At 48.6% G+C, this 11,368-nt stretch overlaps 1 protein-coding gene across 1 annotated transcript in view; it reads right to left on the bottom strand.

Annotated features, from left to right (window-relative positions):
* Positions 1-882: 882 nt before the first annotated feature.
* Positions 883-11,368, bottom strand: part of LOC149461351 (lipoxygenase homology domain-containing protein 1-like) — a 392,516-nt gene continuing 382,030 nt past the window's right edge. The window contains exon 58 of the mRNA XM_089678445.1: positions 883-1,308. Coding sequence (XP_089534571.1) covers positions 1,254-1,308 — 55 coding nt within the window. The 3' untranslated portion in view covers positions 883-1,253. The remainder of the gene's footprint in view (positions 1,309-11,368) is intronic.

Below are 11,368 nucleotides of genomic sequence, written 5' to 3'. Positions count from 1 at the left end.
TTACACATGGAGCTGTTGGGGGGGGGGGCAGTCCAAAAAATCTAAAACCACCGGCTATAGGCAGAACAGGCTGGACAATTGAATTGTGCAGCCCCAAATGGCTGCTCTGGGCAGTTCAAACTCTGTGCATGCATAGTGCGTTCTCTCCTTCTCTAGCTGAGCTCAGCTACAGAATGAGAGAGCAGACTGCGCATGCAAGCAGTATGAACAGCACAGAACAGCCACTACTGAACTCAGCCAGAGTAGGGGGGCAGTGCCCTGTGCATGCAGTTTACATGGCCTAGGACAGGCACAAAAATTCAAATGCTCAATCTGTCCTGTGAATGGCAGGATGAAAGGGAAGTTGAGGGGCCAGCTCTTTTTGTATGAAGGCCCCCAACAGCTGCATATGTAATGGGAGGATATGTCCTATTTAAAACAGGAAGAGTTCTGGTATGTACTATACAAAGGATATGAAATTGCATATGGTGGGGAAAATCTTGAAGTGGCGAACTTAAACTTTAATGTAATCTCTTATAAAATGTGTAATGGCCTATGTGATATCTCATCAGCTGTCAACAAATGAATCAGGCGATCTGTTGTCATATTTGTAGTAGCTAGTGTCATCTCTCATTCACTGCCATGCAATAGATCATGTGATTTCTCATTAAAATTGTAATAGCCCATTCAATCTCATACTGATTTTCACACAGTAGATCATGTAATCTTACATCAACTGCCAACCAATCCAGGAAAACCGTGAAATCTCTCAGCAATTGAAATAAAATGCATCCATCCATGTATTTGATTTGTAGCATTTGATTTGCATTTTTGGTCAAAGTGAAATAGTCATACATTAATCCCCATATGTACAGCTGGATTCTTTCAAATAATAAAAGTCCCTTGTTGAGTAAAAATGGTTTAATTTAAATGAATAATTTTTAATTTCTTGGCACTTAAACAAAATGTCATTGTCTACCTAAAAAGATATTGAAACTTGCTTTACTGAGAAAAGAGACAATGCTTATAATGTTCAACAGGAACAAAATAAAAACCTGCCTTGTCAGTCAACAAAATAGAAAAAATAAAAATCTGTCTAGTTATATAATAAAATATACAGCATACTCTAGACTTGCAACATGTACAGTATGTGTAAGAATGAGGCAACGGTGGAAGAAATATGACTAGTGTATCCCAAGTACATAGTGAACAAGACTTTTGAAAGTAGTAAGTTGGTCCTTCCTTTGTAGGCCGACTATGATATGAGATGTTATTTATGAATAAAGCTGAATAACTGTTTGTCCATCATCTTCATCTTCGGCCAGCCACCTTAAGAAGAGATTTGATATATTAGAGGCAAGCAAACATCCATAACAAATTTTAACTGCAAACAGAATAATATGTGCTTTTAAAAGGTTATAGGTTCATACTTTCACGGGTTTACCATTTCATTATAAAATGAGCATATACCTCTCCTCTTCCACATTCCTATAATGTGCAGAAGCTGAGATGGGTATTCTTTGCAAAGTGAAACCCCGCCACATTCACTAAGCTCTGGGGCAAATTGCCTTGCAAAGTGAATAGCCTATTTGCCTTTCGGAAATCAACACAATTTGAGATTCACAGAGTCACAGATTCAAAATGAGACCCAGATTATAGATATGGCAGGAAAAAACATGAGGGCTTAGCAAGCGCTTACTAGATAGCAGCTAAATGCACAAAAAGGAACCACAAACCTTCTTAATAGATACCAAGAATAAAAATAGTGCAGCGCTAAAACATGGTGCAATGTGTATGCATAATACTGTAAATAGCTATATACACTGTGATGCAAATTAAATATTAAATATCTAATTGAATAGCAGTCCGCATAGAATTATATCAATACGCGATTAGCATAATAACCGTCCCATAAAAAGAGTAGGGTAAAATAATATAATAACAATGGAAGTAGATTCCCAGCAATAAATTATATAAACAGTTCTTCAATCTTAATATAAATCTGTGTAGCCCCAGTGTGGGAAATGATAAGCCAGTGGTGTGCAATAAATGGTAAGATTGCAAACTCACCAGAAGCGCAATCTTAATGCACATTAATCATATAAATTAGCCAGAGGTTCTCCCAACTAAAGAGGTACAGCCTGGTGTAGGAATCACCTCCTCGGTCAGTCTGTGCGCTTATGATGTCAATCAGAGGTCCCTCAAAGGGGTCTGCTGTATTGGGGTCTGGTCACAAATAGGATCTTTCCTCTGGACTGGAAAAACGCACCTGGGGTCCTCTCTGCCCAGTCACCCGTCCCGGAGCTCACAAACAGCTTCCAACCAGCTCGGTCCACAACTGTCTACTCCTCGATTCAACTTCCTCAAATTCAACTTGAATCGAGGAGTAGACAGTTGTGGACCGAGCCGGTTGGAAGCCGTTTGTGGGCTCCAAGATGGGTGACTGGGCAGAGAGGACCCCAGGTGCATTTTTCCAGTCCAGAGAAATGATCCTATTTGTGACCAGACCCCAATACAGCAGACCCCTTTGAGGGACCCCTGATTGACATCATAAGTGCCCAGACCAATAGAGGAGGTGATTCCTATACCAGGCTGTACCTCTTTAGATGGGAGAACCTCTGGCTGCTTTATATGATTAATGCGCATTAGGATTGCACTTCTGGTGAGTTTGCAATCTTACCATTTATTGCACGCCACCAGATTATCATTTCCCACACTGGGGCCACACAGATTTATATTGAGATTGAAGAACTGTTTACATAATTTATTGCTGGGAATCTACTCCCATTGTTATATTATTTTACCCTACACTTTTTATGGGACGGTTATTATGCTAATCAGGTATTGATATAATTCTACGCGGACTGCTATTCAATTAGATATTTAATATTTAATTTGCATCACAGTGTATATTGCTATTTATTATGCATACACATTGCACCATGTTTTAGCGCTGCACTATTTTTATTCTTGGTGTAGGTATAGATATTAGAGATGAGCGAATCGAAGTAGGCGAAGTGGAATTCGCTTCGAATATTAGAAAAATTTCGATTCGCGCATCCGAAGTCTGCTTATTTTCGGATTCGGCGCGAATCAAAATTTTTCCTAAAATGGCGGCGACATGTGCGGCGACGGAGCGGGGATGTCTGGGAAGGCGCGCAGACAAGGCGCGCTGACCCATAATGCATTCATTCATGACATGTGATCGCATTAGCCAATCAGCAGCCAGCCAGCCAGCACTGTGTAATGGTCGAGCTATAAATGGCGGCCATTTTAGAATTCTCCATTTGCCTCCAGTCATTCAACAGAGGCAGACCTGGCTGTATTCAGGGAGAGAGTTAGGGACACAGAAACGTTACTTAGGGACATAGAAACGTTAGTTAGGGACACAGAATCGTTACTTAGGGCCACAGAAACGTTACTTAGGGCCACAGAAACGTTACTTAGGGCCACAGAATTGTTACTTAGGGACAGACACAGAATCGTTACTGAGGGACACAGAATTGTTACTGAGGGCCACAGAACTGTTACTTAGGGCCACAGAAACGTTACTTAGGGCCACAGAATTGTTACTTAGGGACAGACACAGAATTGTTACTGAGGGACACAGAATTGTTACTGAGGGCCACACAACTGTTACTTAGGGCCACAGAAACGTTACTTAGGGACACAGAATTGTTACTCAGGGACAGACACAGAATTGTTACTTAGGGACAGACACAGAATTGTTACTGAGGGACACAGATTTGTTACTGAGGGCCACAGAACCGTTACTTAGGGCCACAGAAATGTTACTTAGGGACACAGAATTGTTACTCAGGGACAGACACAGAATTGTTACTGAGGGACACAGAATTGTTACTGAGGGCCACAAAACTGTTACTTAGGGCCACAGAAACGTTACTTAGGGCCACAGAAAAGTTACTTGGGGCCACAGAAACGTTATTTAGGGCTACAGAAATGTTACTTAGGGCCACAGAATCGTTACTTAGGGCCACAGAATCGTTACTTAGGGCCACAGAAATGTTACTTAGGGCCACAGAAACGTTACTTAGGGCCACAGAATTGTTACTTAGGGACAGACACAGAATTGTTACTGAGGGACACAGAATTGTTACTGAGGGCCACAGAACCGTTACTTAGGGCCACAGAAACGTTACTTAGGGACACAGAATTGTTACTCAGGGACAGACACAGAATTGTTACTGAGGGCCACAGAACTGTTACTTAGGGCCACAGAAACGTTACTTAGGGCCACAGAAACGTTACTTAGGGCTACAGAAACGTTACTTAGGGCCACAGAATCGTTACTTAGGGCCACAGAAACGTTACTTAGGGCCACAGAAACGTTACTTAGGGCCACAGAATTGTTACTTAGGGACAGACACAGAATTGTTACTGAGGGACACAGATTTGTTACTGAGGGCCACAGAACCGTTACTTAGGGCCACAGAAACGTTACTTAGGGCCACAGAATTGTTACTCAGGGACAGACACAGAATTGTTACTTAGGGACACAGAATTGTTACTCAGGGACAGACACAGAATTGTTACTGAGGGATACAGAATTGTTACTGAGGGACACAGAACCGTTACTTAGGGCCACAGAAACGTTACTTAGGGCCACAGAAACGTTACTTAGGGCTACAGAAACGTTACTTAGGGCCACAGAATCGTTACTTAGGGCCACAGAAACTTTACTTAGGGCCACAGAAATGTTACTTAGTGCCACAGAATTTTTATTTAGGGACAGACACAGAATTGTTACTGAGGGACACAGATTTGTTACTGAGGGCCACAGAACCGTTACTTAGGGCCACAGAAACGTTACTTAGGGACACAGAATTGTTACTCAGGGACAGATACAGAATTGTTACTTAGGGACACAGAATTGTTACTCAGGGACAGACACAGAATTGTTACTGAGGGATACAGAATTGTTACTGAGGGACACAGAACCGTTACTTAGGGCCACAGAAACGTTACTTAGGGCCACAGAATCGTTACTTAGGGCCACAGAAACTTTACTTAGGGCCGCAGAAACGTTACTTAGTGCCACAGAATTGTTACTTAGGGACAGACACAGAATTGTTACTGAGGGACACAGATTTGTTACTGAGGGACACAGAATTGTTACTCAGGGACACAGAATTGTTACTGAGGGACAAAGAATTGTTACTGAGGGACACAGAATTGTTACTCAGGGACAGACACAGAATTGTTACTCAGGGACAGACACAGAATTGTTACTGAGGGACACAGAATTGTTACTCAGCGACAGACACAGAATTGTTACTCAGGGACAGACACAGAATTGTTACTGAGGGACACAGAATTGTTACTGAGGGACACAGAATTGTTACTGAGGGACACAGAATTGTTACTCAGGGACACAGAATTGTTACTGAGGGACACAGAATTGTTACTGAGGGACACAGAATTGTTACTCAGGGACATAGAATTGTTACTCAGGGACACAGAATTGTTACTGAGGGACACAGAATTGTTACTCAGGGACAGACACAGAATTGTTACTCAGGGACAGACACAGAATTGTTACTCAGGGACAGACACAGAATTGTTACTCAGGGACAGATACAGAATTGTTACTCAGGGACAGACACAGAATTGTTACTCAGGGACAGACACAGAATTGTTACTGAGGGACATAGAATTGTTACTGAGGGACACAGATTTGTTACTGAGGGCCACAGAACCGTTACTTAGGGCCACAGAAACGTTACTTAGGGACACAGAATTGTTACTCAGGGACAGACACAGAATTGTTACTGAGGGACACAGAATTGTTACTGAGGGACACAGAATTGTTACTGAGGGACACAGAATTGTTACTGAGGGACACAGAATTGTTACTCAGGGACACAGAATTGTTACTCAGGGACAGACACAGAATTGTTACTGAGGGACACAGAATTGTTACTCAGGGACACAGAATTGTTACTCAGGGACAGACACAGAATTGTTACTCAGGGACAGACACAGAATTGTTACTCAGGGACAGACACAGAATTGTTACTGAGGGACACAGAATTGTTACTGAGGGACACAGAATTGGTACTCAGGGACAGACACAGAATTGTTACTCAGGGACAGACACAGAATTGTTACTGAGGGACACAGAATTGTTACTGAGGGACACAGAATTGTTACTGAGCGACAGACACAGAATTGTTACTCAGGGACAGACACAGAATTGTTACTGAGGGACACAGAATTGTTACTGAGGGACACAGAATTGGTACTCAGGGACACAGAATTGTTACTCAGGGACAGACACAGAATTGTTACTCAGGGACACAGAATCGTTTAATTAAAGAGTATGTCAGACAACATGCATAGGAGTGGCAGAGGAGGCAATGTTTTAGGAGCGAGCAGACGTGGCAGCAGAGGAAGGGGTCGAGGCAGCACTAGTCGCAGCCAGAGGCCAGTGCTCCCGGTGTCATCCAGCGGTCGTGTCTCCACCGACAACCCTGCCGTCATCGATTGGTTGGCTTGGTCGTCTTCCTCTTCCCAGGTCACCTCTGACACCTACAGCCAACGGTCGGTGGGTACGTCAGACACAACCGTTAGTTGGCATGGCCCGGGAGCAAGCCCACTGAAATCACGTGTCCTCGACCTGCCCCTGTCCTTTGGTGTTCCCTCACCAAGTGAAGTATCGTATGCTGTGGGCTCAGCCCCACTGTACAGTGAGGAAGAGCTAACAGAGGGCGGTCAGGAACGGGGGGAGACATCCGCCTCTTCAGCAGCCAGGCGAAGAAGTAGTGGCGAGGAGAGTGGCTCGGTAGCCGGTCTAGAGACAGGTCTGTCTCCTGACCCACACGCAGCCGAGGGGGCTAGTAGTGAGGCGGAGACCCTAATTGATGATGATGAGGCTGATCGCACTTGGCAGCCTCGTCGTCATCAGGCTATTGCTTCCGCATCATCAGGAGAAGAGGGTGGCAGCTTGGCAGCGAGCAAAACAGTCGGTGGGTTGCCCAGGAGGCAGCAGGGTCGCAGCAGTGTCAGTGAAGGCAAACGGCCACGGAGTAGAGCACCAGCTCCACTGCAGCCTACCACCACGGCCAGTAGTGGTGCCGGTGTGCACGGAGGAAGCAGCAGTCAGCCAGTGAGGAGTATCGGGGGCAAAGTTTCCTACTCGGCGGTGTGGCAATTTTTTGTCAAGCCGCCCGAGGAAGTAAACGTAGCCGTATGTCGACTATGTGGCCAGAAAGTCAAGCGTGGCCAGGGGGCCCATGTTGGGACTACAGCGTTGCGGCAGCATATGCAGCATCGCCATTTGGTGGCCTGGGAAAACCGTGATAAAGATACGGCGGTTCTGCCCGCCCCAGCCCCCGCTCCATCACCCGCTCCATTACTTGCTCCGTCACCCGACGTCAATCGCCCTCTATCAGCCAGTCAAGGCTCCAACACCTCTGCTGAGGGGAGTTGTCGCTCGTTGGCATCTTCCGCTCGTTCTGATGCTCCTTCTCCTGCTACTCCTCTTCACGGATTCCATCAGCAGTCTTTCTTGGAATCCGTTTCCAAGAGACAACAGTTTGCGAGCACGCACCCGACGGTGCAAAAGCTGAACGTCCTCCTGTCCAAGTTGCTGGTGCTGCAGTCCCTCCCTTTCCAAGTGGTGGACTCAGCACCTTTCCGAGAAATGATGGCTTGTGCCGCGCCGCGGTGGAGAGTGCCAAGCCGTCATTTCTTCGCCAAAAAGGCAGTGCCAGCCCTGCATTCACATGTAGAAGAGATGGTGGGCCAGTCTTTGAGCATGTCGGTCTCTGCCAAAGTGCACGGCAGCGCCGACATGTGGAGCTGTAACTACGGTCAGGGACAGTACATGTCATTTACGGCCCACTGGGTGAACGTGGTGCCGTCACAGCCGCACCAGCAACTTGGACAGGTCACGCCGCTTTTGCCTCCACGTTTGCACGTCCTTGGTCCACAAAAGATGTCCGCCTCTACCACCTCTTCTTCCTTCGTGTCCTCAGCCGCCACCCCCGTGCCAAGTCCCATTACCCGACCGGCATATCACATGTGCAGGGCGCAACGGTGTCACGCTGTGCTGCACCTGGTATGCCTTGGCGAACGTAGTCACACAGGGGAGGAACTTCTCAGTGTAATGAACAGAGAAATCGACAGATGGCTGTCTCCGCGCAAACTGAAAATCGGAACCATGTTGACCGACAACGGAAAGAACATGGTGTCTGCTCTGCGTCAAGGAAGGTTGTGCCATGCGCCATGCATGGCTCACGTGTTCAATCTGGTTGTCAAGCGGTTCCTAAAATCCACCATCCCACTGCAAGACATCCTTAAAATGTCACGTAAACTTTGCATGCATTTCAGCCATTCCTACACCGCAAAGCACACCCTCCTTGAGCTGCAGCGGCAGAACGGAATTCCACAGCATCGCCTGATCTGCGACGTTGCAACAAGGTGGAATTCAACCCTACACATGTTAGACCGCCTTTACGAACAGCGAAAGGCCATCACCGATTTCCTGATGTTACAAGCGGATAAAGGTACTCCCCTGTGTAACTTCGATGTCAGCCATTGGCAGCTTATGCGTGACACCTGCCGCTTGCTCAGGCCCTTTGAGGAGGCCACGCTATTCGTGAGTCGGCAGGACTATGGGATGAACGACGTCATTCCTCTGTTGCACGTCCTGGAACAAATGCTGTTAACAATGGCTGGTCAGGGTGCGGTAGACGTGGCGCACAGATCTCAACGCCACATGACCCCTGTGGGGGCAGGACAGGAAGAAGAGGAGGAGGTAGAGGAGGACATTGGTGCTCAGGAATTATTGAGTGAAATGGGTGGTTTTTCCACTCAGCGGACAGGAGTGGAGGAGCAGGAGCATCTGGTAGAGGAGGAGGAGGAGGAGACAGAGGACCCAGACGCACCGTGGCAGTATGCTGTGGAGATGGAGGCAGGGAGTCCCTCGCATTCCTTGGCACAAATGGCCCATAGCATGCTCGGTTGCTTGCGTAGTGACAGCCGAATAATAACCATCAGACAGAGGGATGACTTTTGGCTGTCCACCTTGTTGGACCCTTGCTACCGTTCAAAAATGGTGGCCTTTTTCACACCTGCTGAGAGGGAGGCCAAAATAACGTACTATAAAAACCACCTATGTAGTCAGCTGGTCTCTGCCTTTCTGCGCCAACGTCCATCCTCAGACACTGTGGGCCCTGTGCGCTCGCGTTCCACTGCCATGGCAGCAGGGGAGGGGTGGGGTGGTAGGAGCAGTGGCAGCTCCACCAGCAGCGGCTGTTTCAGTCTGCAGTCGATGATGAGTAGCTTTCTTCACCAGCGCAGTGAGGAAACTACTAACCAGCCGCAGCAGCATCAGGTGGACCTGGAGCAGGACCTCAAACAACAGGCTTAGGCCTACTTGGGCAGCACCCTGCCAACCGAGGTAGACAATCCCCTTGACTACTGGGCAACGAAACTTGACCTTTGGCCCCAACTAGCTGAATTTGCCCTTGAAAGGCTGTCATGCCCGGCCAGTAGCGTGGCATCGGAGCGCGTGTTTAGTGCGGCAGGAGGTATTGTAACTCCGCGGAGGACACGACTGTCCACCCAAAGTGTGGAGAGACTCACGTTTGTGAAAATGAATCAGGCGTGGATTAGTCTGGATTTCAAACCAACAGTTCCTGACACAACTGACTAAATCCGCCATGAATCATGCCCCAAACATGTGCCACTTTCAGGTCTCCTCACACTGCTGGTGTGTTCCATTTTTTGTCATAGGGTGCTGGCAGATTACGGGCCTCCCATTGCTGCTGCCAGGCCCGTAATCTGCCATGGGCCCCTGTACCGCCTCCTCATGCTGCTGCCAGGTCCAGAGTGTGTCATGGGTCCCTGTACGGCCTCCCATTGCTGCTGTCTCCATCGCCACACTCTGCCATGTGCCACTTTCAGGTCTCCTCACACACTGCTGGTGTGTTCCATTTTTTGTCATAGGGTGCTGGCAGATTACGGGCCTCCCTTAGCTGCTGCCAGGCCCCTAATCTGCCATGGGCCCCTGTACCGCCTCCTCATGCTGCTGCCAGGTCCACAGTGTCTCATGCCATGTGCCACTTTCAGGTCTCCTCACACTGCTGTTGTGTTCCATTTTTTGTCATAGGGTGCTGGCAGATTACGGGCCTCCCATTGCTGCTGCCAGGCCCGTAATCTGCCATGGGCCCCTGTACCGCCTCCTCATGCTGCTGCCAGGTCCACAGTCTCTCATGGGTCCCTGTACGGCCTCCGATTGCTGCTCTCTCCATCACCACACTCTGCCATGTGCCACTTTCAGGTCTCCTCACACTGCTGGTGGGTTCCATTTTTTGTCATAGGGTGCTGGCAGATTACGGGCCTCCCATTGCTGCTGCCAGGCCCCTAATCTGCCATGGGCCCCTGTACCGCCTCCTCATGCTGCTGCCAAATCCAGAGTCTCTCATGGGTCCCTGTACGGCCTCCCATTGCTGCTGTCTCCATCGCCACACTCTGCCATGTGCCACTTTCAGGTCTCCTCACACACTGCTGGTGTGTTCCATTTTTTGTCATAGGGTGCTGGCAGATTACGGGCCTCCCATTGCTGCTGCCAGGCCCCTAATCTGCCATGGGCCCCCGTACCGACTCCTCATGCTGCTGCCAGGCCCGTAATCTGTCATGGGCCCCTGTTGTCGCTTGTTGGCATATTCCGCTCGTTCAGATGCTCCTTCTCCTGCTACTCCTCTTCACGGATTCCGTCAGCAGTCTTTCTTGGAATCCGTTTCCAAGAGACAACAGTTTGCGAGCACGCACCCGACGGTGCAGAAGCTGAACGTCCTCCTGTCCAAGTTTCTGCTGCCAGGCTCGTAATCTGTCATGCGCCCCTGTACCGCCTCCTCATGCTGCTGCCAGGTCCAGAGTGTGTCATGGGCCCCTGTACCGACTCCTCATGCTGCTGCCAGGCCCGTAATCTGTCATGGGCCCCTGTACCGCCTCCTCATGCTGCTGCCAGGTCCAGAGTGTGTCATGGGTCCCTGTACGGCCTCCCATTGCTGCTGCCAGGCCCGTAATCTGCCATGGGCCCCCGTACCAACTCCTCATGCTGCTGCCAGGCCCGTAATCTGTCATGGGCCCCTGTACCGCCTCCTCATGCTGCTGCCAGGTCCAGAGTGTGTCATGGGTCCCTGTACGGCCTCCCATTGCTGCTGTCTCCATCGCCACACTCTGCAATGTGCCACTTTCAGGTCTCCTCACACTGCTGGTGGTTTCCATTTTTGTCATAGGGTGCTGTATGGCCTCCCATTGCTGCTGCCTCCACCGCCACACTGTGGCTCCACACTCTGGTTTTGGCCCCGTGACTGCCCAAATGAGTGAAGTGTGCGGTGATTCTAAGATCGACGGCACT

This window comes from Staurois parvus, unplaced genomic scaffold (genome assembly GCF_062004578.1).
Source record: "Staurois parvus isolate SC_StPar_1 unplaced genomic scaffold, SC_StPar_1.0 ptg000205l, whole genome shotgun sequence".
NCBI classification, from domain to species: Eukaryota; Metazoa; Chordata; class Amphibia; order Anura; family Ranidae; genus Staurois; species Staurois parvus.
The sequence above is the reverse complement of the archived record's forward strand: the minus strand, read 5'-3'. Positions and strand labels throughout refer to the sequence as shown.